At 48.6% G+C, this 27,931-nt stretch overlaps 1 protein-coding gene across 1 annotated transcript; it reads right to left on the bottom strand.

The window, feature by feature from the left end:
- Positions 1–3,384: 3,384 nt before the first annotated feature.
- On the bottom strand, positions 3,385–27,931 carry Edn3 (endothelin 3). Its single transcript, XM_038329871.1, has 4 exons — positions 27,880–27,931; positions 27,038–27,326; positions 6,463–6,639; positions 3,385–3,418 (listed from the first exon to the last, which is right to left on the bottom strand). Exons 1-4 carry the CDS (start codon positions 27,929–27,931, stop codon positions 3,385–3,387), a joined length of 552 nt encoding a protein of 183 aa, XP_038185799.1.

A 27,931-nucleotide genomic window follows, 5' to 3' on the forward strand; every position in this document is an offset into this window, starting at 1 on the left:
GCAAAGCAAAGCAAAACAAAAGCTGACAGGAGCTCAGTGGGTATAGCCTCTGTTGTGCAAGCGCCGGGAGCTGAGTTCAAATCCCAGCTCTCACAGATGTGCGCACATAAAACCTGGTGCCAAGAAGGTGGCAGCAGCAGGACCCCTTGGATTCACTGACCAGCTCGCTTAGCCCAGCCAGTCAGCTCCAGGCTCAGTGAGTGACTCTGCCTCACAAAAGAAGGTGGAGGTGACTGAAGACACCCGACATCAACCTCTAGCCTCCCTGGGCACGGATACCCATGTGCACACCCAGCTGTTTGCACGTGTACACACACACACACACACACACACACACACACACACACACACGCACTCATTTTTAAAAGGAGGGACTGGTGCCTTGTTTGTGTGGGGGGGGCGCAGTGGGTGGAGACAGAAAGTTTTGATTTGACAGCTGGAGAAAGCTGTGAACTAGGCAGGACAAGCACTGCATCTATTTTGGAAGTAAGGGAACGGAAGCTACAGTTGTTTAAGATGAATCCTGCTCCCTGGACTCGAAGCCACAGGGCCAATTGGCTTAGCACTCTGCTGTGGCCATCTTGAAATCCTTCACCCTCATGAACGGGGGCTCCGTGGTTTCTGCAGCCGGTCCTGCCTGCCCTCCTTGAGAATGGCTCCTCTGCCGCTCTTCCCAGATGCCAGGAACGGTCATCTATTCAGAACCAAGCTGTCCCAGGAAGCTCCTAGACCTTCTGGCCTGCTTGCTCTTGTGCCCTGCAGCATCTCCAAGGGTTGAAGGATGCCAGGCCCCATCAGCACTTCCCAAGAACACCATGGTCCTGCTGTGCACTGCTGCACATCCTGCTGAATAAATTAGTGCTCAACTCTCTCAATTCATCAGAGTCAAAACTCTCTAAAATGAGTTTAATTAAAACAAGAGGCTCTTGGGTTTCCTCAGATTAGATAGTGATCCAGCCCACTCTGAACACTTGTTTTCTTGGTGTGTGTGTGTGCGCGCGCGCGTGTTCAGGGTGCTCCATGCCTTTGTCTTGGTCCAATTCTCTTCCTCTGCAGGACTCTAAGAATATGGGATTGGATTCAAAACTGAGCCAGAGAGACAGGGAAGAGAGTCCTTGTACCCAGACTCTATAGATACTCTAGAATTCTTTGTTGCTGTTGTTCTTGGTTGTCTGGTTGTTTGGTTGTCTGGTTGGTTGTTTTGTTTTTCAAGACAGGGTTTCTCTGTGTAACATCCCTAGCTGTCCTGGAACTCTTTCTCAAGACCAGGTTGGCCTTGAACTCACAGAGCTCTGCCTGCCTCTGCCTCCCGAGTGCTGGGATTAAAGGCGTGTGCCACCACCGCCCTGCAAGAATCTTTTTTAAAAAGTTTACTAGCATGGATGATAGAAAGTAGTAGCTTTTCTTATGGCTCTTGCAATCCCTCTACCCTCCCATGCCCCACCCTCCTTCTGCCAAACGGCCTCATTCTCTCATTTATGTCTACCTGGTCTTGGTACTGTGGTCACTTCTGGGGATCATTAACAGACACTGTGAGCGATAGGCCTGTGTGTGTCACCCTGTGAGCGATAGGCCTGTGTGTGTTGCCCTGCAAAGGCTGTGGGTGCCAGGGGAAGGGCAGGGTGCCAGGGAAGATACCAACTTCCTCCAAACCTGCTTCCAAGCTGCCTTGATGTTTATATTCCAACACCCCACCCCACCCATGTCTCGTTCTACACTTTCCCAAACTCTGGCTCTCTCCACCCTCTCCAGATGGATATGCAACTGTGTACACAAGGCAAGGAAAAGCCCACAAACCAGAGCGAATGTCTAGATTTTTATTATTATTATTATGGTTTTGAAGTATCTTCTGACTGTTGTTACAAAGAGTAGATTTGTCTTTGAGATACAATCTGGCCACTGGGCCAAAGAGTGCATATGGGATTTAAACGTGCTAGCTAGAGCTCTAGGGAGTATGAGTTTGGATCCTGAACACAATTTAAAATCTATCTGTCTGTCTAGCTACCTATCTATAGTGCCTTTGCTTTTAAGAGATCCCATAAAGGAGTTAAGTAGAAAACAGTTCCTCAATAAATAATTACTTCTCTAAACTGTACACCCCCCCCCAGCAAACCATCATTCTCACCCTCCCCTCCCCTCCCCAATAGACGGGCACAATCACACCTGGAATAACTTAGGAGGCGCTCCTCCGAAGTTCAACATCTGGTTAAGGCCCTACTTCACACACCAGCTAAAGTGTCTCCGCATGGTACCCTTGGCACATGCCCAAAGATAGGTCCTCATTGCTGTGAAGCCTGGTGGGGAGGTGGGCAGACTGTCCCCAGCTGGGTCCGCATAGCCGAGTTTACATGTGAACTCACGATCCACTCCCCAGCACACACTCTCTCCATGAGCACAGCAGAAAGAACTCAACTAAAAGATTTTGAACCATCAGGCGTTACAATTCCCAGTTGTTGCCAATTATATAGATAAACAGGAATTTACATAATGTACAAAGAGTTTGTGTTTCCATCTTATTTTGCAGTCACTCCCTAAAGATCCACATTTATTCATGAAAGCAGATATTTAGCCTAATAGCCTTGAGCTGGACTCTCCTCAGGGCAGCTCCCTGCGAGGCAGGCTTGGGAGCTCTGATACGAGGCCAGCCTGCAGAACCCACGGCTCTTTGCTGTGTGCCCCAGAGTTCAAAACCATCAAGAATGTGTTTTCTCTTGTTTGTCTCACAAATGTCGAGGTCACTTGTCTTCCTTTTCTTCCCGCTTTTGAGATTCACTCTTTTGGTGAGAATCAAGCAGAGCTAGACGTTTCTAAATCCCACAAACTGCAAGTTTACAGACTACAGCACAGCTAGGACTCGGGTCTCGAGCAGACAGAGGCCTTGCACCCTCTAACTAGGGCAGGCCTGGCAGGCTGCAGGGCAGGGCTGCTCCGGCCACATGGGTGTCCTGCGTCTTCTAGGAGATGGCCGTGTGTTTACTTTTGTAAAGAGCCAGCCTGGTGTCCACTTACTCTCCAAGAGGAGTCATGTCAAAAGCTAGTAAGTAGCTTTCAGACTTAACATACCTCCCAAACAATTCCCCATGAAACTGGAGCTGCAGGCATCTGGCCCCCGGGGCACATCTGGGATCATTTTTCCCATTAGGGAAGCTGGGGTCTTTTGGACTTGGGCATTCTTGGGGTAGGGGTGTACTGGAAAGTGGGGGCTCTTTGGGCTGGTCTTTCTTCCACACCCCCCACCCCCCGGCCAATTCCCTCCTTGTCCCTAAAGAGGAAATTTGAACTGTGTAAGTAAGCACAATGGCTCTTTCCTGGAAGGCAGTTGGCAGACAGGGAGAGCGAGGGTGAGGTTCGCTGCAGGAAGCAAGAAGCATTGGTAGCAGACTGCTACGGGCGGACTTTATCTGTCCTTGACTTCAGCCTATTTCAAGGAAAGAGAACAAAAGAAAAAAGAGGGTGTCACTACAGTGTATGCTCTTCCAACTTGAGGAGGTGATTTCTGGCCACACCTCTAGCTGTGTCCTGCTTGGAAGTTCCCCCTTCCCAGGGCTGAGTGACTTCAGAGGCTGCTCACAAAGGTGTGAAAAGAACAACAGCAGTGGGTGTGGCCACTGGGAGGCCTTCCCTGGCTCTTCAGTCTTCCGTGTGACTCTGGCCATTATTAACTCAAGTCTCACAGAGAAGCAGGGAGGCTGGCTGAATCAAAGACGTTCCTGTGGCAGAAACTGTGTTCTAAGAACTCTACATGACTTAGAAGGTTCTGGAAGGCTACTTTGACAGGCTCCAGTGGGACTCCTGCCACCAAATTCAACCTCATTTTTGACTGAGTATGTGGATGGGGTGAGGGGGAGGTCAGAGGGTCACTTCAGGTGTCGTCCCTCAGGACCCCTTTTTTGGAAACAGGGTCTCTCTCACGGGGACCTGGAGCTGTTTGCTTAGGCTGGGCTAGCTGTCCAGAGAGCCTCAGTGAGCGGTTTCTCTGCCACCCCAGCCATCACTCTCAGGTTTGCACAGTGAGGGCTTGACTGGTCGGATAATCAGCATCTTGAGCTCAGCCTTTGATCACGTGACAGAACAACCATAACAGCATCCCATCACAGAACAGGCATAACAACATCACGTGACACACAGGCATACCAGCATCACGTGTTTTCTGCACACAGCTCCTATGATGGCTGTCTTTGGATAAGTCCCAGAACATCCGTCCCTCCAGCTCCCTCTGTCTGAAACACCCCTCCCTCCTGAATCCTGTATCCATGTAGTTCCTTCCTCAACTCCTACCTCTGTGCTAAGGTTACCTGGCTGGTGAGACGGCTCCTGTCTACCCAATCACAAACCACAGCCGCCCCAGCACTTTCTACCCTGTTTTCCTGGTCTCGTCTCGGTTTGCAGTGTCTTGTATTTGTCTGCTGTCTGCTCTCACCACTAACAAACTAAAGAACACCCATTGCCCCATTCTCTGCATGTCCAGGAGAGTGAGGGAGGACCCAGCATGTAGCAGGTGCATAACAGGTCTCGGCCAGATGAATGCATGTGGAAATTAATAAGTGATTCGATGGAGATAGCTGTAATCATACCATGCTCTCACCAACAGAAGTTTGGTTGGGGTAGAAAAAAGTGAATAAGAGGGGAAGGAAAGGAAGGAAGGAAGGAAGGAAGAAGAAAGGAAGGAAGGAACAGAGGAAGGGAGGGAGGGAGGGAAGGAGGGAGGGAGGGAGGAAGAGGAGGCTGAGTGGGGACCAGCTGGAATCTGGAACGTTCTCTCTGAGGACCTGCTGTCTTCCCGACCTCTCTGCTTCCTTCCATTTTCTCTAGACCACTGGAAGTCATCTCGTGGATTTGGGAAACTCCTGTTGCAGGCCTTGCTCTGATCTCCCCTTGGTTGTTCCCTGTTGGGCCTGAAGCCTCTTCTAGGTTATGATTATGAACATAAATTATCACCCCACTAAAGATGTGTAGCTGAGCCATTATTAATAATGATTTCTGATTGATAGAATTGTCAAATAAGCCCAGCTTGGTTGCAGGAAGCCTTCAGGATTACTCATACCAAATATCAACCAAAAGGAAAAAAAAACTCAAAAAACCCCCCAAACAAACAAACAAAACCAGCACACAACAAACAAAGAGAAGCAGGTATTAAAGCAATAACAAAATGAGCCGGAAGTGGTGGGGGTGGGGTCCACTGCCCGTGTGTGGAGAAATAATTTAAAAGGGATCACTCTGCTGGAGAAGCAGAGGCCAAGTTGGGACTGACCATCTCAGCCCAGAGAGCTGTAAGAACTGCAGGTAGCTGGCTTGGCTCTCAGCACCCTGCACGAAAAGGTGCACAAGATGCTCCAAAAGCAGAGAGGGTTTGCTGAGGAGGAGAGGGGACAATAGTCACAAGCATCAAAAGCTGACTGACCAAAAGGCGCCAGTGTCTATTGGTGGGGACCCCTGGGAGCTCTGGAGCGCCAATTGTCACTTATTGAGACCAGATGCCACCTCTTCACCCACCCTGTGCCCCTGAACGAATGCATCCCATCTTCACCTCTGATGTGCGCCTCTGGTCTCCCCCTTCTTTTCTGCAGCTGAACTTCCTGGTCTCCAGGAATCACTGTGGGGACATAGCAGTTTTTCAGAAATTAGTATTTTCATGTAGTTGGTTTTGGGGTGTCAAATTACGACTTCCTCTTCCCCACCAACAAGCACATTAGTATATTCCCCAAGAACTGAGTTCCAAGCACCTACTGTAGGACTGAGGACTCAGTGGGTGGACGTCTGAGTACCAAACACACTCCTCACTGGATTCATAAAACCCCAGTTGGGAGAACAAAAGAGCAGCAAGCACCAGGCTTTCCAGATGGCAGAGCCCAGCCCTGTGGATACCACGCCCACCTGCTCAGCTTTGGGTTCTCTCTACTCAGATAGATTTTTGGGTTCATAAAGGAGGATACAGGAGTCTCATGACCAAACCATTCCACCCTTCCTTCAGGCTGATGATAGGCTGTTCTGCCTGTGGGGGCTTGATGAGTTTCCGCCCAGAGCGAAGGGAAAGAGGAGCCCCAAGCTTTCCGTAATCTAAGGAACAGGTATGGTGGCTTCCACTCGAAATGGATCTATGTGCTTCTCTGTGCAGCTGAGAAGACCATGCAGTTTCAGACTCAGAGAGGAGATTCAGGGGTTACAGAGAAACCAAATGGGTAACCCAGGTCAAGGAGTCCTTTGTGTGAGGTGTTAAGAATATCAACTACTGATTGCTGTTTGCAAAGAAACTCAAAATACATGTGGAGATGGGTGGCATCTTCACTCTTCTGGCTCTTTGTGGAGCTCCAGACTACAGAAGCTCTGGCCTCTGCTCTGAAAGGCAAGGGCGGTGAGAACCTGGCCAAGCCACCCTTCACCCACTGTGTGAAGCCCCAGGTTTAGCTTTGCCCATCAGTGACCTGTACCTAGACATGAGGAGGACTAGAGGGTGTGCCATACCTGTTGATATCTGCACTGTGTGCACAGAAGAGTGCACAGGCCTTGTCTTCTCTTCCCATACAAGCACAGCGCAAGTGTGTCCGTGAAGAAGGCTGGGAGCTGTTTGGAAATGGCCCGGAGGACCTCTTTCCCCGAAGGCTTCCTCTGTAGTTGGACAGTCCATAGGGCACAGTCTGTCTGCAGAGCATGGAGAGACGTGAGGGGAGTCTGTCCTGCCACTCCAGGGCAAAGCACCCCACTATAGTATACTAGATGGGAACCATTTGGAGGGAAACCAGCATCTAAATGGTTGGCAGAGATGGAAAGACATACAGGAGGCCCAGGGAAGAACTGATTGCCCTAGCGGCCAAGCAGAATTGATACACCTCACCGAGATGTGTGGAAGCCAGGCTGCAAGCTCCTCCGGGTACACTGGTGGGTTTCTCTCTGCTGTGGGACGATACTCTTGCACACTGTAGAGATTTGTCACTTGTATTGGTTTAATTAAACACTGATTGGCCAGTAGCCAGGCAGGAAGTAGGTGAGGAAACCAGACTAAGAGAATTCTGGGAAGAGGAAAGGCAGAGACACTATTACCAGCCAGACACAGAGGAAGCAAGATGAGAATGCCTTACTAAGAAAAGGTACCAAGCCATGTGGCTAAACACAGACAAGAATTATGGGTTAGTTAAAGTTGTAAGAGCTAGTTAGTAATAAGCCTGAGCAATATAGGCCAAACAGTTTATAATTAATATAAGCCTCTCTGTGTTTCTTTGGGACTGAATGGCTACGGAACCAGGTGGGACAGAAATTTCTGTCTATATCTCTCTTTTCCAGATCAAACCATGCAGGCTCCTGCATAGCAGGTCATAAGAACCAGCCCAGACCTCTAGCCCATCCCCAGTCCATCTCAGGTAAACTGCTTGCACACATAAGGACCTGAGTTAAACTTCCAGAATATACACAGAGCTGGGTGTGTTGGCATGTGCTTAAAATCCCAATGCTAGGGAGGAATTAGGACAGGAGGATCTTTGGGGCTTGATGGCCAGTCAGTCTGTTTAGGCCACTGAGAGAACTGTCCCATAGCAAGGTGGATGACTCCTGAGAGTGAACCTGAGGTTGACACTAGCCTCCTCACGCACACGTACACTGACACATATACCCATGAACCACTGGACTTTCCTGCCAAGAACCTGTCCTTCATTTACCCAATGCTCCCAACAAAGAAGTCTGACCTGACCCATGTGCTGGTCCTTGTGGGGGCCTGACTTGGTGCCTGTAAGGCCTTCCATACCCGAGGCTGACCCTAACAACTTTAGTGCTCAGTGAATGAACTCCAGGGCAGGCCTTGCAGCTGGCACTAGGGAAAATGGGGCAGATGCAATTACAGTTCTTAGAAATCCACCCTGGCCCCCGATGCAGCTTCCTCAAAGAGACAAACACAAGCGGGTATACTCGATGCTCTCCGGGAGCCGTCGTCGCCACTACCTCAGTGGGGTGGCTGAGAACGGAATTCGCCATGGGAAGGTCTTATTGAGCAGCAAAAACTGTCTGAAGTGATCAACCCCTTCTGGTTATGGCCAGGATTGGGAGGCGTGTCATCTAGAGCAATAAATGTTTAAATCTGGTTTTAAGAGCGAGCACAGCCCAACCATGGCTCATTCTCCGGAGAGGAAAGACTCCTAGAGTTAAGTGAGAAAAAGTTAAAACCACATGCTTAATTCATTAACGTAACTGAACGTGGTCTGGGGGGCACATTACTAAGAATCTGAGAAAACTTATGGGTCTAAAGGCCCTTTTCCAGTAAGTTGGGGCCTTCTTGTTCATCCCCGTTTCTCTGAGTCCCACAGAGTATCACCAATTATCCACCTCAAAGGGTGGCCTCGAATCCTCTCTGTGTTTTCAAAATAAAATCAAATTGAATTTCTTTTCCTTAGAAACACGCGGCTATGAAGGCTTTTGGGGGGTCTTGAGGAGAGCCAGGAGGGGTGGCCTGTGGGAACCAGATGCTCACACAGCAGCCTGCTTCCCTGCTGGCTTGGAGACCTAAGAGAACCCCACCCACTCCCTGCCCCTCTTGCTTTTGCCCCTCACTACCAAGCACCCTAAGAAGCGGCAGAGTGAGGTCCCTGCCAACCCAGATAGGCCCAGCTGCTGAATGCTGTGGAGGGAGAAGGAAGGTCTTATTGGAACTTGGAGCTTTTCTCAGGAACAGGAGGTGGGGGGCAGGGAGAAGAATAATGTGGTCATTGTTGTGGGCCCAGATTTGGCTGAAGGTATATTTTTCCAGTAACAGGGTTACAGTAAATCTCTAAGTGTTGACATTAAAGCAGGTCCTCTGCTTCTTGGTGGAAATCACACATGAGGAACAGCCTGGCTCCCATTTCTCCATTGACATCGAGACCTGCAATCTGGAGATGGCTGTCATTTGACTGTGCATGGGTGGGTGCAGAGCCACTTAGGGGAAGCTGAAAGCTCTGCCTAAAGTGTTTTAAAAGTAAGGAAATCAGACAACTGAGTGTTTGTTAAAGAGATGTGTTAGCACTTCCCCAGCAGCCTCAAGAAAAGCCATGTACAAACGCCCCCGACAGCTTCAAAGAGTGTTTACAGAGCTGAGCCCCCTCCCCAGGGGATGGAAGGCTCTTAGGAGCCAGCCAGAGCTCCTTGGCATGTCCCCTTGAGTGAACATGCTATAGTGTTTGGAACAAGAGTTCAAACAGAGAGGCCCACCTACTCAAGATCTAAATATTAAAAGATTATTGGCCGATTTGATAAATGACATTTATAATACCACAGAATAGTTGTCTTGCAGTAGGGAACCAGGTATCCACTGGAGTTCTCATATGAAATATGACAACCAAATCAGCACTGACAACTTTTCTTCCATCTGGCTTCATCCCACACCAAGGCTGCCTCATCCATTCCCCGGCTGTATCCCAAGATCTATCTGCTCACAGCCTACAAGCACCTGTCCTGCAGGTTGAATATATGCCTGGGCCCTATTGTATTCTTAAGTGTCAGACACTAGATAATATCTACCTAGAAGGGTCACAGCTCAGCAGATTCAGGTATCCCAGGACTCAGAATACAGGGAACGCTGTTTAGAAAGTGTGCCTTTTAGTTCAGAGTCTCCTTGCAAGGGTAGAAGATGCATGGCCAAAGGAGGGCCCCGGGGGAGGGTGGGGGGGTGGGGAGGCTCTACATCAGGTCTGGGAGTTTTCTGCCCAGATCTGACTCCTGAAAACCTGCTCCTCAAGAACAGAGAGCAGAGCTGGGGTGGGAGCTGGGGGTGGGAGCTGGGGGTGGGAGCCAGCACCTGTACTCCCAGCACTCAGGAGGTGACCATCCATGGGAGGATGGACAGTCAAGGCTAATCTTGATTACATAAGAATGTTGAGGCCGGCTAGGGCTATATGACTGTCTGGAAGTCAAAGTCAAAGTCAACAAAACAGAGCAGGGAGCTGGCTTTTTACTTCTTCTATACTAGTCCTGGACTTGACTCAAAGCAGAATAAGAATGAGGGAGGAGGATCACTTCCAGTAGACCTTAACCTCAGCTACACGGACCAGGGGGAGCTGCAGAATAAGATCTTGTCTCAAGAGAACAACCGCCATAAACACACACACACACACACACACACACACACACACGAAAAACCAAGCAAGCGAGTGAAAACATTGATTGAGCCTTTGGTTGCTAATTGTGAGGTGATCCCAGCTTAACAAGCCCAGATTCTTTGCAGCTTAATGAGTTCAGTCACGGAAAATGCATTTCAAAGAAACGTCACTGGCCAGGATTATTTTAAGTGTGAAATATAGATACACCCATGCCTATAAGAATTTACATGCTACTGGGAGATGGAAATTGGTAAAAGAGAAACGTCAAGCATGTATGTTCAGGCATAGAAACCGTACAGAGTGCAGAGAGATTACCTGGTAATCCCATTGTTCAGTTGTAAAGTGTTTACACAACCAGCACCCCATCCTCTCAGTATACAAAAGGACTGTCAGGCATTGGAATGAAATACTCCATGGGAAAATGTTCAGCAAAGAGTTAGCAGTGAATGAAAATTAGGTCCTTTGACTATTTAATTGGTTTGAGAAGTTGTGCTTCATCTGTAGAAAAATTCCACTCATCAGGCCTGCTCTGTTTGCGATGTGTGACTAAGCAATAAAGGAACCAGAAAACCACAGCAACGCCATCCCCGCCATCCCCGCCTTCCCCGCCTTCCCCGTCTTGCCTTGTTCTGGCAGGAAGATCATGCACCACCGCCCACTTCACTTGTGTTCCCACCCTTTGTCACTATCCCCTGAACGAGCAACGTGAAACACTTCATAGCAGAGCCCTGAAAGTGGAATTCAGTTGGCGGAGAGCCCAACTCTGACAGCCTGCAGTTGAGCAGGAGGGCTTGAGAAGGCAATTCCTCGTAGACAGTAGACAGGCAGCCCTTGCATCTGTTGATGCCAGTTGTACCACAGAGGCCCACACAAGAGAAGCAGATGAAGCGATGGATAAACAAAACATTCTCCATCATACCTACATATGCGGTATCTACTGCTCTCCATCATACCTACATATGCGGTATCTACTGCTCTCCATCATACCTACATATGCGGTATCTACTGCTCTCCATGTGTGTGTTTGCGTAATGAATTATCTCTCAACTTATGTACTGAGAATACTCATCATTTAATCAGCGGCGAAGATGCCAGAATCTTATTTACCACAGTGTCTTTAGTTTTCAAGTTTTCCCAAATGTCATATATAAATGTTATTAAATATTAAACTCCCCAAACGCCTGCATTCAGTCTTCATCTGTGCAGTGCCACACCAAACATCCTCCATTCATCTTGCCATGAGAAGTTTTCAAACAAGGAAAATGACTTAAACAAAATAAAACAAAACAAAAGTTTCTGGTTCTGGGTTTTTTCCTAGAGAAATGAGTGAGCTCTGCCCTTCTAACAGTGAAGCTGGCAGCTGCATGGGCTGTGTAAGGATGGGCACAGATATAACAAGGGAACAGCTGGGAATCGGCAGATGGGCATCACCTGCTGAGTTCAAACCCATCAGGGAAGTGGATCAAACAGAAAGAAACAGCGTTCTTCGCTTCCCCACTGAACAGCATTTAGCAGCACGTGCTGGAGAAGGGTCTGGGTAAGCATATTAAAGCGGACAGAAGTGCCTGCACATGAAGCAAGGATTCACATTCAGGCTAGCATACTGGCATGGTCAGCGGCCTCCATCCAACAGTGTGCTGGTCACCTTCTCTTGCACAACTCGGGGTTATCTGGGAAGCAGCCCCACATTTCACCATGGCGGTGCCAGCCTTGAGCTGGTACAGAAAAGCAGCCCACTCAACCCCAGGCTCTAGTACTTGCAATAGTTTCTGCTTGGTTATATCAGATATGGCTATAGTGATCTCCTGGGCTAGTGGCTTCTCTCAAAACATGCAGCCGGCCAGTCAGAGAGAAACACTGACAAAATTTGTGCCTATTATTATTTTGTTATATAAACAGAGTTGTTGTTTTACGTTAAGAAAAAAAAGAAGAAACCCAAGTTCTGGTTGAATGTCTCCCCAACAGTAGAGAATGCTCATTCTACTCTCGGGAGATGTGTCAAATTCATGATCTGTCTCCTTTGGTTCATGCATTCTCTTCTGAAACAGGCAAGAAAAGACAATGGGGTAACCCAGCATGCAGTTCCCAGTGCTTTGGGGAGCATGCTGGCACCGAAAGGAGAAATCAATGGTTCCCAGTAGCTGTGGGTGGTCAGGAGACAGCAACATCACTCCTGTTTCCCAAGCTCCGAGAAACCCCTCTGAGGTCCTCACGTGCTGTCTAGCCATGGCTCAGTTTCGGATTGTAGTAAAGCCTTCTTTAGATGGAGCCACTTGCCCATCATTTTAAACCTTCAGGCAAGGATGGTGGTGACTTCCATTTTGTTTACTAGCTCTGAAACACTAGTCAGTTAGAACTGTGTTCTCTTCAGTGTGGCAAGATGCGCGAGTGCCAGAGAGCAACTCTCATCACGTCAATAAACATCTATTAGATGACTACTGTGTGCAAAGGCATGGGATAGGGGAAGACAGCCTTGGAGATAGGAGCCTCACTACCAATGATGGGACGTAGGAACTTCTCTACCCAGAGCCTGGGGCTCATATCAGGGAGCCTGGGGCTCATATCAGGGCTTCCTGTGTCCTTGAATCCAGTTTCCCATGTTCCTTTGGGGACTCATCCCTCTGGCTACCTGCCTCAGTTTCCCCTGCTCTTCCTCAGATGAGCTACCCAGTCTCTCTCCCAAAATTCCTAATGATGGTGCACAAGGTCAAGAGGCATTGTGGGGCTGCTCCGTGCCAGGTGGCTCTACCCAATGAGCTTGGACCCTATACTTAAGAGTTGGCAACCACATTCTTGGGTATGACAGGAAGGTCTCTCCAGGCAGAGATGTTTTTCACTGTACCAGTAAACTAAAGAATTAGGACAAAGCCAACAAACCCATCTGGCTGAAGTCCTTTCTTTCCATCTGTGCCATGGTAAAATGGCAAGTTTGATGTGCCATCCTTGAGCAGGTGGAAGCAAGCACACTACCTGCCTCCATCCCTCCACCCAGAGCCCAGCTCCAGACAATTGGTTGAACCAATTGGGAGCCTTGAGGTTTTCTTGCCCTCTTCCTTGCTCGCTCGTCAAGCTTTTACAAAAGTCTGCTATGGGCCAGGCCTTACGCCAGACAGCCCACAGGGTGGCCTTCCAACCTCTAAGGATAAAATGGCACAGAAAGCCTACATTCCACATGTCCTCAGTCCCCAAGCAGGAAACACACATGTGTAGTTGCTGGCTGCATAGGGTCTCACCCACACTTTGTGTTTCATAAACATGAGGCAGGGAACCGGCTACCTGCAGCATCCTTTGCTTCCACTGCAGATCAGCATTGGAAAAGCCCATGGCAGGGCCCTTCCAGCCTCCTGGAAAAGGTAAAGACTGTGGAGAATGCAGAGCTATGAGACACCAAGGGTCCCATGCTGGGATTGATGGGTGACTTCTAAGACATTTCTAAAATAGTTATCACTATTGAGCACCGCCCCTCACCATCAGTTCTGAGACTGACAGGCATGTCTTCTTCTGGAGGTATGGTATCCTTGGGGACTAGCCTTGACACTATCTCCTGGGGCCAAAACAGCAGAACTTTGTCCAGCTGAGTCACTGACTGTGTCTGCCTGGTCACCTCTGCACACTATTGTAATGTCTTAATAACAAGTATCTGCTCCGCGAAGAGGGTGATGTCCCCACCCTGTCGTCTAACTGCACAGAATGCCTTCCTGGCTGAGTAGGTTTCTACTGTTTTGGTCCTACATCCACCCATTTTAGGAGATATGCTTAATCCCCCCACCCCATGTTGGGAACTGAACCTAGGGCCTCATGCAACTAGAAAAATGCTCCACCACTGAGCCAACTCTTCCACCATGGTTCTATGTTTTCTTTTCCCTATTATTACTAAGTTGCCTACTCTGGCCTTCAACTCATTGGATCACTTTTAATTTCCAATCCTCTCATCTCAGCTCTCCGAGAAGCAGAGATGACTGCCATGCAATGCTAAGATGTGGTAATTAATCTTAATTGTCAGCTGTATTGGATTGCAAAACCCTAGGGGATTAGTGGTCAGAAGGCTCTGACCTAATCAAAGGATTAAGCCCTGGCTGGAGTCATAGCACGATGGCATCCCTGAGAGTAGATATAAAGGATTAGAAATATGTCACTGAGCCCTGCGGGGGGTGGCTGAGGCAGATAATCCCAGCACTCAGGAGGCAGAGGCAGGCGGATCTCCAAGTTTGAGGACAGCCTGGTCTACAGAGTGAGTTCCAGGACAGTCAAGGCTACACAGAGAAATCCTGTCTTGAAAAAAAAACAAAGGGGGGGAGGGGAAGGAACAGGAGGAGGAGGAAGGTCACTGCAGAGAGGTGTGTTCCTTCCCATGAACAAAACCAATCTCTCCTCCTCCTCATGTTAGTGATTGTTCTTCTTGATGTGGTCCAACAGCTGACAAGAGCCAGCTAAGGAAGGAGACATTGGTTTAGGGTCACCATTCGAACACAGACTACCACCGGGGGCAGGGCTCCGCAGCAGGAGCAGGCAGCAGCTGGTACATCGCGCTTGCAGGCAGGAAGCAGCGAGGGGTGAGCACCGCTGCTCAGCTCATTTTCCCTTTTCATATTCAGCCCAGGACCCCAGCCATGGGTTGGTCCTGCTCACATTTAGGGAGCGTCTAACCACCTGCAAACTCCCTCAGACATGCAGCAACCTTCTCCAATAGACTAGCTGCTTCTGGACCATCCAGTTGACAGACAATCGGAATCACCACACCTTCTAAAGTTGTTTTAGATTGTTGCTATGACGACGGTAAGGCAAACCAATTAGTGATAAGAGGGGTCTCCTTGGGAGAAGTGTGGTCTTCAGATTGCTCCACCTCAGGGTAACTAGAGAGAAGAGGCATGAACCTGACTGGAAGAGGCCCTCAGTAGGGATGCTCCAGGCAATCTGATGACTCCCTGAGATCCCAGGTGTGTTTCCTCCCTGCTGGAGGACCTGAGAAGTGGCACATTGTTTGGATCCTTGGAAAGGCCCACCCAGCTCCACATCCCATCTTGGTCTTTTCAAAAACCCTTGCCGCTGCACAAGCATCATCAATGGAACCATCTCCAGAGAAAGCCCTAGAACATGACTCCAAAGCAACCACAACTCAGCATCATCCCCTCCCCATCGTCCCACCACTCTGAGAAGTTCCCAGATTAACCATATTTAGAAAGCTTTTACCCAATTGGACCTTAGAAAAACAAACAAGCAAAACCCAAAGCCACAGAAACCATCAGCTCCCAGCTCACTGGGACACAGAACCAGCTCTCGCTTCTTCACATAGAGGGTCCAAGGGATAGAGGAGATAGGAACACACTCTGGCATGTTTATGGGGAAGCTTAAGAGTTAAGGCTTTGTTCTGCCCTGAAAAGTCAAGAGAAATAAAGTATGTAGAAAATAAGACATCTAAAGAGTCCTGGAGTAGCCAGCTTCCCCTCCACTGTATGAACAAAGGCATCAAAGGAGCTAGAGTTTCTCTAGCCCCGCCACCCCAACTGACCATGGCTAACTCCAACTCAGGTGTAGGCATGAGACCTGGCTTCATTACAATTTTATGCAAAGCTGTAGACAGATGGGGCTCAAAATAGCTGTCAGACGTGGAGCCAGGAGAGGTAAAATGGAACAGGTATTGGAAGGAGAGGTCCCCGTAGAGGGGGTTTTCAAAAACGCTGACATCGTCACTTCTCCCTTTAAACCACCCACGGGATGTGAGTGGCGCATACCCAGCCGCTTTCCAGGAGAGTCCATGTCAGGACAGAAAAGGTGACCCGGCTTGCTTAATGACATCTCACTGATGACAAGGTCTTGCTTGTGGCCTGTCCCAGTGCCATCATGCAGTGCCAATAAATCCAATACTTCCCTCAAACTAAAAATATCTGGATCCCTGTTAGAGACAGACAAGAGACACACAGAAATCAGGTCTGTGTTCTCAGTTAGTCGCTTCTGTCTTTTGGCAAAGCAATTTTCCGTTCCCTATCCTCCATAGGCTATTTGTCCCTCTGGCCACCCTTGTCTCTGGGCATCTCTAGAAGACTAGGAAACAAATCTGTCTCTGGTTTTTAACTTACTGGGTCAGGATACAGGGCTCTGAGCTGAAGAGCCTGTCCCAGTCATGGCTTATTAGAGCCTCTTGCTTAAGTCAGCCTCAGAAGGCCATAAAGAAGGGCAGGCTGAGTACTGCCAAGTTCTACAAGAACTCTTGGCCTTTAGAGTCTGTGCCAGGGCTAAGGCAGATGTAGCAGGTTGGTCCTGCCCTGATGGTTTATGCTAGGAAGACCTGGGAAATGCTGGGAATTTACCTCCTCAACTGTGCCTAGGCAAGCAACCTACTCCTATGGCAACCATCACTCATCACATCTAGCCATTCTGAAAGTCAGTTCTCCCTTTGAGCACAGCTGAGGGGCATAGGTGTTTGCACCCATGTAGGTATGTTGAGTATGCATGCATGCACATGTGAGTTTTTGCATGGATGTGTTTCTCATCTTCAGAACAGTGGTACTCACAGGGAACAGGAGTGGGTCATTTTCTCAAGTGACATAGAACTGAGTAGGGGCTCCGCAGGGGCTCCTGCAGTATGGAATGGACTCTCTAACAGTTCCCCAGCAGATGTGCTGAGAGCCAAGGGTGCAGCTCAGACTGAGAGCTGGAATGTTGAAGTCAGGCGGGTCCCAGCCACGGCCATGGAACCTCCTTGAAGAAAGCGTTGTTTACCTCCCAGCTTCCTTTGTTTTAATTCTTGTAGGAATAAGCCACACCAGAGATGTCAGGGACTTGCAAAGGCCTTCAGATTTAAGGCCAAGTTCCTAGATGCAACGCCCCTTTCATCTAGCAGAAATCCAAAAGCTCCCTTGGGGTCACACAGGGTCACAACCTCTTACCAGTCTTTCTTGCTTCAAATCAAGCCGCCCGTGAGTTTCAGGCAGGGTTCAGCGGCATTCCAGCCTGGTCTAACTTTGCTTCCAGGCATCTCTCATCCTCCTTGACTCAAGGGCTTTCAGTCCGTGGGAACTCAAGGGAAAGGTCACCTTGAGGGGCAGACCTTTGCAACCCACTCGGAAACTGAAACCCAAGGTTCTCAAGAAAGGCGTATTTCTGTCAATGATCTAAGAACTAAGTTCTTAGATCAAACTCACACTGACATGCAAGGTGTTAGACTCCTGAGGAGGAGGTGGAAACAGATGCGTAGAAAAACACAAGCGCAGGAGTAGGGGCAACTGGGAGTAGTCAGAACCTTGATCCTGGCCTCACTGCATCTGGCTGGCGTCATTTTCTACACATCTTTCTTGAAAGCACACCATGGAGTTATTTCGCAGTATCCCCATGTACACAGTCTTCTCTGCATTACTTCTGGTGACCCCTGGTCCCTTGTACCCACTTCAGGGCCTGGGTCTGGAGTGAAATTGAGAACAGAGTTCTCAACCCTGGGGGTTGTCAGCTACAAATCCCTTTTGGGAGTCCACTAGACTCTCCCAGGTAAGAAGGGAGGCTGTATCTTCCTTTCAACTCCCCATGGGATTTAATGGAGAGACTCCAAACAGAGCCTTCACCTTGCCCTGGGCAAGGTGCCACCTACTGTGCCAAGGGAGCCTGTCTCGGGGACCTCAGGGAGCACTGTGCCCCAGTCCCCAAGCCTTCTGATTATTTACCAAGAACAAAGAGGAGCAACAGGAAATAACAGGAGAGGGTGGAACAAGAATCCCTTTCCACCTGCAACAACCTTTGGCCACAGGTGTCTTTATGGTGCCTGCTTATCAGCCACTGAGACAGCCAGACACACCTTCTCCCAAGGTCTGGAAACCTTTCTGCTAACTGGACAGCAGTTAGCAGACTGGGAGCAAAGCCTCCGGAAATGCTGCAGGTCTGAGAGAGACAGAGGGTAGGCACTTACTACTAGGTACTCCGGGCCAAGAGAGAGATCAAGGTTAGATGGTCCAAGAAGTCAACTTCCCTAGCACTTGAGAAGGAATTTTCTAGTCATTGATGCCTTCCAAGCATGGGATGGGAACTAGCAAGACAGCCACTCCATGGAGAGGTGTGTCTGTCCTGATGTGACGGCTATATTTTCAAGACCTTGCCTGTGACCAGCTCAACGCACAGTGCTGACCAGTCCCCAGATACTTGTACCGGTCATTTCCCATACTCTTCACTCTCTAAATGCCATGAGTCTTTCACCCAAAGTTCATGAGAATCTGGACAGCAAGGAGGGATGGATTCAAGCAAATCCACTCTCTTCTCTGCAGACCCTTAGTGAAAGCAGCAGGCAGTGAAGAGTGGGTCAGGGCATGGCCTTAGAGAGTAAATGTACATGAAGCAACAGTCGGAAAAAAGAAAATCCCACTCAGAGGATAGAGCCAGTGGGCTATCCCAGCATCTCCGTCATCAGGCTTAACCTCCCAGTATGGCAGGCATGCATAGTACCATCTCTGAGGGCCCACTCGGGGCTCTTGAAGGCTAACAGGGAGTCACGTTCTTCTCAAGACAACACTCTGCTTCCAAAATAAAATGTAGGACATGGGATGAACCCACGATTTGTGCTTTTGCTTATATATTTCTTCATATCTACAATAATAATCCTGCAAAGAGCCAGATGTGTTATTCCAAAGAGTCATGTATGTGGATCAACATAGCTATTGCAAAGAACAAAAGCAGCGAGAGATGAGAGCTTTGTCCCAGAGCCCAACCCACTGCCATGGAGACATGGCATCTGTAAAAGTGTTTCATGGAAAGGGGAGAAGTCTCAGTCAGTGGAGCAGCACATGCCTGAAGTCCTGAGTTCGGATCCCCTGTACCCACATAAATAGTTGGGCATAGTGGTGTTGTGTCCATAATTTCAGTGTGGAGAAGATAAAGACGGGGGACCCCTGGAAGCTTCTGGGTGGGCACCCTAACTTAATTTGTGAGCCCTAGACCCAGTGAGAGACTCTGTCTCAAAAACTAATGTGGAGAATGCCTGAGGACAACACACAATGTTGATCTTTGGCCTCCACTCCCATGACACATGTAGGCATACACATATGAACACACACACAAACACACACACACACACACACACACATGTCAAATGCATGGACAAAAGGGTTCATTACAGCCCAGAAGGGAGGCCTGTGCTGGGAAAGGTGAACAGAGGGAGTCTGGGAGGGCAGATCCAGAAGCACACACTTGCGCTGAGTGTCCCTGTAACTCCAGGCAATTGACCCAGCTTCCTGCAAACTCTGGAGGACACACACTTACATGGAGTTGGGTAGCTCTCACAAAAGGATGTGTGACCAATTCACACTGCCACTGTCATCAGGACTAGTCAGTCACTCATTCCATGTTCCCAACACCAGAGCGGCCATTCTGTCTCAGATAAACGCATCTCCAGGACCAATCCCACCAGGGCTGTCTCACAGAACAGGAGGACTTTTATTGGGATCCCCAGAACTCATGAGGGGAACACAGCTGTCTCCAGTCTGCAGGAAACTGTGGCCCCTGATCCACAGGTTCCTCTAGGATCTTCTAACAGTCGGGCAGACTCCCTGAGAAGCCTGCTAAAATGCCTTTCTTGAAGAACACAGATGGTAAAAGTGGGGTTTGTGCTTCTCTGTGGTAGAAGACTTTCAAATGCAAGTTCAAATGTTGTACTAACTGTTAGTGTTATCAGTGTACCCTTTGCTTCTCAGGGGAAGGAAAGAACCCAAAACAAATGTCATTCCTGCAGGATTAAGTCAGCATGGCATACTTTGGCAAAGGTTGGGCAGCAGGCTAGATGTCTTTAGGAGATGTTAGTTGAAGGAACTCAGGGAGACCCCCTTGGTCACTGCCCACAGCTGGAAGCAGAATCTGCACCCTACAGAGAGGAAACAGAGAGCTGATGGCCCCTTCTACCATACAGAGAAGATGGCCAGGACTCAAGGGCAGGGCTCTGGGCTGCTGGAGTCTGCCCACGAGCCAGTGAGAGGGAGATCAGAGTTACCAGTCTTTCCACGACAGCAGTCACGATTCCCAACACTTTGCCCCAATCTTTCCATAAATACATTCCTGCTTGTCAGCCATGTGGCTCGGATTTTTGTTTGGGAAACGTGGTAGCCATCACAGCCTCACAGGGCCTCCCTCAGATGTCCCTAGGGGATTAACAGATGGTAGGTCCCCTGGTGATGGAGGAGTGTTTATGTGTTACTTTCATTATTAATAAAGAAAACTGCCTTGGCCCTTTAAGAGAAAATTAGGTAGGTGGAGTAGACAGAACAGAATTGTGGGAACAAGGAAGTAGAGTGGGAGAGACGCTTCAGGCAGTCGCGTGGGGAGTCTCCATGCTGCTCCTCTCCGAGATGGACGCAGGTTAAGATCTCTCCTGGTAAGGCACACCTCGTGGTGCTACCCAGATTACTAAATATGGGTTAAAGGAAGATGAAAGAATTAACCAATAAGAGGCTGAAACTATGGGCCAGGCAGTGTTTAAAAGAATACAGTTTCCGTGTAATTATTTCGGGTGTAAAGCTAGCCGGCGGCCGGGTGGCGGAAAGCTAGCTGGTTGCTGGGAACTGGGCGGCGGGAACGCAGCCCGCCGCTTCACACTACAGATTGGCGCTCCAACGTGGTGACTAAATCCACTTAAAAACCTTGCCCGCTTGGTATCGGAAAGAAAGTACTCTGAGACCATGCCAATGGCTCACTGCTCCCTGCCTGCACCTGGGCAGATGGCGGAATCAGGCTTAGGCGAGCGGGACAGCGTTTGCGGATTCCTGCCGCCATAGAGAGAGAGGTGTTTTCAGTCTGCGCAGTGCTCTGCGCATCTGATTTGGCTGTACCTTGGATTAAAAGAGTTTCTGTGCTGCACGCTCAGTATCAAAATTAAACTGCTGAGTGCAGCTCCAATGTGGACTGCTGTGTACCTGTAACTGTGTGCAGCTCAGGGGCACCAAATGACTGAGGCAGGAGCGGCTTTGGCTCTGCTCCGCCATGCTAAACTGTGCTGACCTCAGGCAGGTCTGTCGTAATTACCATAATAACAGCGCAGTTAAGGTTTAGACTTGGCTGTAAACAGGTACTGTATTACCTCTACCTGGTGCAACTTAAGTTTTTAAGAAGTGGTTAACCTTTTAAGAAGTGCTCCTGGATAGTAAAAAATTACAGATTCACAATAGGAAATATTCAGACATAGAAGGCCTTTAAATGGCTCACGTAGGCTTAAAAGAGAGAAAAAGAAAATATAGAGAATAAAGTTAATGCCTTAAAAAAGGGGTAAAGTCTTTAAAGAGACAGAATAAAGTAAAGTGATAGAGTGAAAATAAGCCACGTAAAAATGGAAAATTCACAGAGAGTCTGGATTATGTATTTTGTTGTGTTTTCTTTGATTTTTTTGACTGTAAAGGAGCTAAGTACAGAGAGACATTTCATTATATGGGCTGCCAGTCTAGACCAGAATGGACATTTTAATGGTATGACTTCAGGATTTGGATCTAAGAACATGATGCTTTGGAAAAGAGTTTCTTCTTTTGTTTTCACAGAGGATGAGACTCTGTGGATTGCTTCTATCCCAATATGGTATGATAGACCACGCCCTCCTGAAAGGTTGCTGTGAACATCTTCAAAAAATTACTTCACTCAACTGCCAACTGAGAGGAACCTAGCACACAGGTTACACCATGAAAGACCTAAATAACAGCGCCCCCATTCAGCAGGAAGCAGTTTGGAGAGAAAAAACTGCGCCCATTTTCCCAAATATTGCTTATAAATGTTCTTTTACATTTAAAGGGGGAGATGATATAGATATGAATTTGCATTGGTATAGATTTTAAGGTCAATTTTGTTATATGTATATGTATTTCTGATCTTGATTAAGCTATTGTGATTGTAGTTCATTTTAAAAACTGTAATGTATAATTAGGAAATATAGGTTGTTAATGGATAATCATTGATAATAGTTAAGCTTGTAGTCATGTTATTAGATTTTCTAGATATGTAGAGATATATTTCAGTTAGATAGACATTCTTCATATCTTTCAAAGACTGCAGAATATGGCATTTAATGTTTTAATAACTTAGGGTTTTTCATGACAATGAGACACGTCTGCTCCTGGCAGCACCAATCTACTTCAAGAGGAAGATGGGCATTGAAGAGGCTACTTATGGAGTTTGTTAGCCATTTGGTCAAGAAACTGCTCTTGCCTGGACTGTTGCATAAACTGGACACAAGGAACCCACAGAAAGAGGACTGCTAAACTTGCCTAAAGGTGAGATGGTCTCTCAGGGTTCCTGATTCGTGAAAGAGTCTGCGAGACGTTCTGCAGGACACAGCAGAAAGTGACTGAACTGTCTTTGGAATTTTTCTGCTTCATGGAAATGTCTGCTGGATACTGTGGGCCTGAAGCCCGAAGATGGATGCCCCAACGGTACAGAGGAACTTTGGGTGACTGTCCAGGCAGCGAGTTGTCTCTGTCATTTCTAGAGTTTTATAAGTTACTTATTTCTTGTTTACTTAGGTAGCATTGTATCCTTCTGGAGTCTTTGATGAAGTTGAAGAATAAATAGATAGTTATAGCTTTCCTTAGTTATGATAAAAGATAAAATAGATTTAAATATTGTAACTGTAATACTTGCTTGATAACTGTTTTGTTACATGTAATTTTACTATGTTAAAGTTAAAGCCTTTCTTTTTTGTTTAAACAGAAAAAGGGGAAATGATGGAGGAGTGTTTATGTGTTACTTTCATTATTAATAAAGAAAACTGCCTTGGCCCTTTAAGAGAAAATTAGGTAGGTGGAGTAGACAGAACAGAATTGTGGGAACAAGGAAGTAGAGTGGGAGAGACGCTTCAGGCAGTCGCGTGGGGAGTCTCCATGCTGCTCCTCTCCGAGATGGACGCAGGTTAAGATCTCTCCTGGTAAGGCACACCTCGTGGTGCTACCCAGATTACTAAATATGGGTTAAAGGAAGATGAAAGAATTAACCAATAAGAGGCTGAAACTATGGGCCAGGCAGTGTTTAAAAGAATACAGTTTCCGTGTAATTATTTCGGGTGTAAAGCTAGCCAGCGGCGGGTGGCGGGACGCAGCCCCGCCGCTTCACACTACACCCTGGTGCAGAGGTGGGGAAGCACACATTGGGCTCTTTGCTGGGTGTCTTTGACTGCTCTGTTGCTATTTGTAGGACTGGTTTACAGTCAGCTATCCACCTCAGAAGGAAACCGCCTTGCGGGGTGTGTTAGATCCAATGTCTCAAGAGGGTTAATTGTGTTTCAATGCCCAGTTGCTGAGTCAAGCACCGGTCTAGAAGCTGATGCGAAGGTCCTTTTCAGATGTCATTATCACTTTCAGAGTTCCCTCTGAGCAAGCAGATTGCCTCCCACAACCTAGATAGGCCTCATCTAGCGCAAGAGTCAAGAGGGAGGTTCCCTACCAAAGATGGAAGTTTGAGTCTAGGTTCCCTTTGGTTTCCAGTTTGTGTCACTACCTCTCACTAGAATTTTCAGCCATGGGTGGCCTTCAGCTGGGATCACCTAAGAGTATTTTCTCTGTCTCTACATGGTGACGCATACAAACCCTATTGCTTCCGTCTCTCTGGTGAGACCTGAATGGTACCATCCCACCTGCCTTGAAGATAGGATATATGTACTTTAAGTACATATGTGCAGGGAAGCCCCAAGCATGCAAGTGTGTACACACATGACATCCCATACATCCCCTTCCCCACTCCCTATCTAAGGCTTTTGAAATTTCCAGGACAAGATGGGATGGGTTTTCTTTGGTTTAGATTTTGTCTCTGTTGGCAACATTCAAATTGCTTGTAGCTTGTGGGGAGTTGGGGTTCCTCACACGGCCAAGGCAAATTTTCGGAGGATGTTACTGTGCCATCTGTTAGTTATGATCTCAGATGCCAAAAAGTACAACTGTGAAAGGGAGAATGTGCTTCTCTTTGGGGCTGTGGGCTTTGCCGGAGAGCACGAGGAGAGTTACTTGTAAGGAAGTCACTGGGAAAGACAGGCACCTCCACAATGCAGTGACGTGCAGGGTCTCTGAAGAGGGCTACACACGCTAGACAAAGAGATCTCCTGGGAGAGAGAAAGCCCTTCAGACCACAGTCACAGCAACAGTTAAGGGGAGGAAACACAACCAGGTTCAGAGTTTATCTAAAAGTCAGCCAACATCGATGGAGCATCTATGCTGAGAGCTGCCGGAAGAGGCTGACTGGGCTCAGGGTGTGAGAATCATGGGAGAACCAGAGAATCTCAGATCTTCTTGGGAGGGTAAAGGTCCCTTGACCCTAAACTAGCAGTTAACTTTCCATGAAGACGTAGAATGGGGCTTGATAGCCACTTCGAACATCACTCCTGCAGAGTGTCGGATGTAGAACAAAGCCTACTCTCAACACGATCCTCAGATGGTCCTCACTGGTGTCCTTCAAAGACAAAGGCAGAGGGTGGACTTGATCTCCCTGCAATGGAGCGGGCAGGAAGAGGAAGACTACAAAGAAGCAGAAAAACTCAAAAGTTTAAGTCCTTAGTTTAGGAGCAAGGAACAAGGCTCCTCCTCTAACCTGAGCGGTCAGCCACAGGACCAAGAGCAACCACATCGTGGTGGGGGCATCTGGAGAATGAGACGAGGTCTGCTTAGGCCAGAGGTAATATGTGAGAGAGGGCTGAGGCTGGGGGATGGGGAGTAGATTATGTGTGTGCCAGTTGGTACCTTTCCAGATGCTCCCATCCATTGGGGGCCCGCTGAGCTCTTTTTCTCTCATAGAAATCTTATTCCAATCATTTTAAAGAGAGAAAATGGATCTCCTTAATGGAAGTAAGGAGAGAAGGATGGGAATGAAGAGAGAGAAAGGGAGGGTGGGAGGGAGGGAGGGAGAGAGAGAGAGAGAGAGAGAGAGAGAGAGAGAGAGAGAGAGAGAGAGAGAGAGAGAGAGAGAATGCACGAGAATGCACGCACACATGCAGGAAGAGAATAGGCTATCCAGGAAACATCTCCCTGCTAACATATGTGTCTTGTTTGAATTCTAAGCGCTCAAGTCTGGCAACTGTCATTTTTCTTTCCCAAGAGGTTGAATGGGACACCAGGATACTGGGTTCACCCCTTTCTCCCCACTGCTTAGGTAAAACGAGGTGAGGGAAGAAAGGGAGAGATCAACCAGACACCCAGAGACATTCCTCAGGTGGCTGTCCTAGCAAAGACAAAAGACCCACAGCTTCGTTTCGCACCTCGCAAGACAGTTCACAATTCCAACATGGGACCTTAAATATCTCTGGGTGTTTACAGAGCCTCTGGACATGTCCCAGTCCCCACTTCCTGCCCAAGGAGTGCTCAGGGGTCTTGAAGACAGGCAGAAATCTAAGGTGTTTTCCAATTCCTGACTCCACCTTGTCTGTCCCTTACTGCTGAGTTTCTTCTTTCTCCTAAGACTCTAGCTAAGACCAGAACCCAGGGCTGCTACTGATTGCCAAGTGTCCCCATTCCTTTGGTGCTGATTGCCCAGTGTCCCCATTTCTGTGGTGCTCATTTGGTGTAACCATGATGGCAGATGGTTAGGAGTCAAGGAAAACAATGGTCCCAGGACTAGTGGTTCTAAGAAGGGGGGAGTCTGAGACTCAGAAAACTGAAATCAATCTATAACTGCCCAAGACACATCCTTGTTATCCTCACATCTGACAGTTTGTCCAAGGGCCTCATCAGACACAGAAGGAGAGTAAATGACACCATTGGGGTCATCTACAGAACTGGTGGGATCCAGGAAGCTCTTGGTCCAGCAAAGGACAACAGGTTTCAATACAGCAGCAGCCATGATTAGACAAACCCAGGGTTCACCTGAGCCCAGGACCTATGCAGGGTGGCTAAATAGTGAAACCAACTCTGTCCGCTACTCAAAGAGGGGAGATTTCAGACCTACCTGGATGTGGTTAGAGATCTTGCCACCAGGTTCAAAAGACACTGAAGCCCACAGGGACCCTCTCTCCTGTGCACGGCATCATTGGAATGTCTAGGTGGGTGAGTGGCTCCTCAAGACCACTACCCACAGATCTCTGAGAGGATGGGGCTTCGGAGAAAGGAAGCCACAAAGGAGAATAGTAAGTGACCTTTCTAGGCTGAGGGTTTGCACCCAGTCATCCCCCAGCTCCCAGACTAGAATCCTTAGGCAGGTTTGAGTAGAAGTCCCTGGAAATGCAGAGAACACCCAAAGAACTGACTTTAGCAGCACCCAGACCAAGTCTAAGATGCAAGCAATGCAAGAGATGAAGCCTGGAGATGGTGGCTGGAGTAAGGTCAGGCCACCTACCTGCTTACAAGGTGCATCTTACTGCAGCATGATCCCAGAGGTTCAGTGGGAGTGGAAGACAAGACGGCCAGACCCTCCCTGTGCCCCACCCCCCACCCTGGGAAAGGTGCTCCTCACCAAAGGCTGGCTCTAGACTGCATCAGCACCCTACTCCTGGGTCCTTGTAGAGTTTAAGAGATTTTAAGAGTGGACAGAGGGGCCCTCTGTGGCCATGGCTGTTGACTCTGGGGTCAGCCCTGGAGAAAGGCAGTCCTGTGAGGCTCATGCATCGCTCTGGCTTGACTTCCAAGACCAGCAGGGAAGGAAGAAACCATTTCACAGGATGGATGCCATCCGGGTCTGCCAAGCCCACCTTCCTGCTCTCCCCTGTGCCCCAGGCTGTTCTCAGAGAATTCCAAGGAGGGTTAAGAGCAAGGCTCAGTCCACTTAGCCCCCCCAGGACAGGAACTCAGACACTTCTCAGGCATCCAAAGCCTCTGCCTAGTTCCCTGCCTACCACATCTCAAACCCAGGATTGAGTTTCTCTGGGGCTAGGTCCTCAGAGGAAAAGTGAGTCACCCCTGGCCTGTGATAGGTAGCTGGAAACACTGCAAGATTTGAACTCTGCATCACAGCAGATTCAGGGGTCTGACTGAGGTGGGCTGAGGGCCATGCAAAGAACCTGATGCCTCAGGCCTGGCACAGAGCCATGCTCCCTACCCCCCAGGCCAACTCACTCAGGGGTGTTGATCCAGATGATGTCCAGGTGGCAGTAGTAGACACACTCCTTGTCCTTATATGTGAAGCATGTGCACCGCCGGGGTCGGTGGTGTGCAGGGACCCCCTGAGCCTCCTGCTCCCCAGACCTGCCCGCTCCCCGTTCTGGACCAGCACTTCCAGGACTTGCAGGCTGTGCAGCTGTTGGGGCCACAGTCTCTTCACAGTCCCCCTCTGAGCCAGCTTCAGGGGGGGCCTGGGACACGCTGGTTCTGCCAGAGCCTCCAGGCTGGGGGTAAGGCACAAATCCTGCAGAAGACAGATTGAAGGGTTCCTAAACTGCTTAGCACCCACTATCCCCACGCCCCCCCTGCACCCCGCAAACCGGAATGAGAATCAACCAAACTTCTGCAAAGTCTGGGGCTGGTTGCATTTCCCCTGCAGCCTCCAAACTAAGTCAAATGCCTAGAAAAGTTTACAAAGCTCTGTGCAAACTCAGAAAAAAAAAAAAAAAAAAAAAAAACAAAAAACAAAACAAAACAAAAAAAAAAACCAACTTGAGTTATTTTCAGTCCCTGTGAAGTTCTGAAAGCTATTTGCTCTTGCTGGTGAAAACACGATTTATTTATTTATTTATTTATTTTTGTGCAGTCTCTGAAAAGTGCCCAAAGTGTCCCAGACTGAAAGCCCCAGACTCAGTGGAAGTAATCATTGTGTCTTCAGGCCCCTCTACCCGTCCCTTGGACACTTGAGGGTGAAGAGTCAGGCTCACTTAGCTTTCCCGCAGCACAGACCCGCGCCTGGCTTCCTTTTGTGTGCACTCCCGCGTGGAGAGGCGCGCCGCCCCGCCCCTCCCGCTTACCTGCAGCGGAGGTCACTGTGAGCCCGAGAAGGAGCCACAACCCTGGCTCCAT

Source organism: Arvicola amphibius, chromosome 5, assembly GCF_903992535.2.
Source record: "Arvicola amphibius chromosome 5, mArvAmp1.2, whole genome shotgun sequence".
Taxonomy (NCBI): Eukaryota; Metazoa; Chordata; class Mammalia; order Rodentia; family Cricetidae; genus Arvicola; species Arvicola amphibius.

What these genes read in the sequence shown, in the direction of transcription:
- Edn3 (XM_038329871.1), bottom strand. Translation starts at nt 27,931, where the DNA reads ATGGAGCCAGGGTTGTGGCTCCTTCTCGGGCTCACAGTGACCTCCGCT. An exon ending in ATCTGGATCAACACCCCTGA is followed by an intron (nt 6,640 to 27,037) that starts GTGAGTTGGCCT and finishes CATGCTCTGCAG; the next exon opens with ACAGACTGTGCCCTATGGAC. An exon ending in CACAGTGCAGATATCAACAG is followed by an intron (nt 3,419 to 6,462) that starts GTATGGCACACC and finishes TCCTTGAAATAG; the next exon opens with GCTGAAGTCAAGGACAGATA.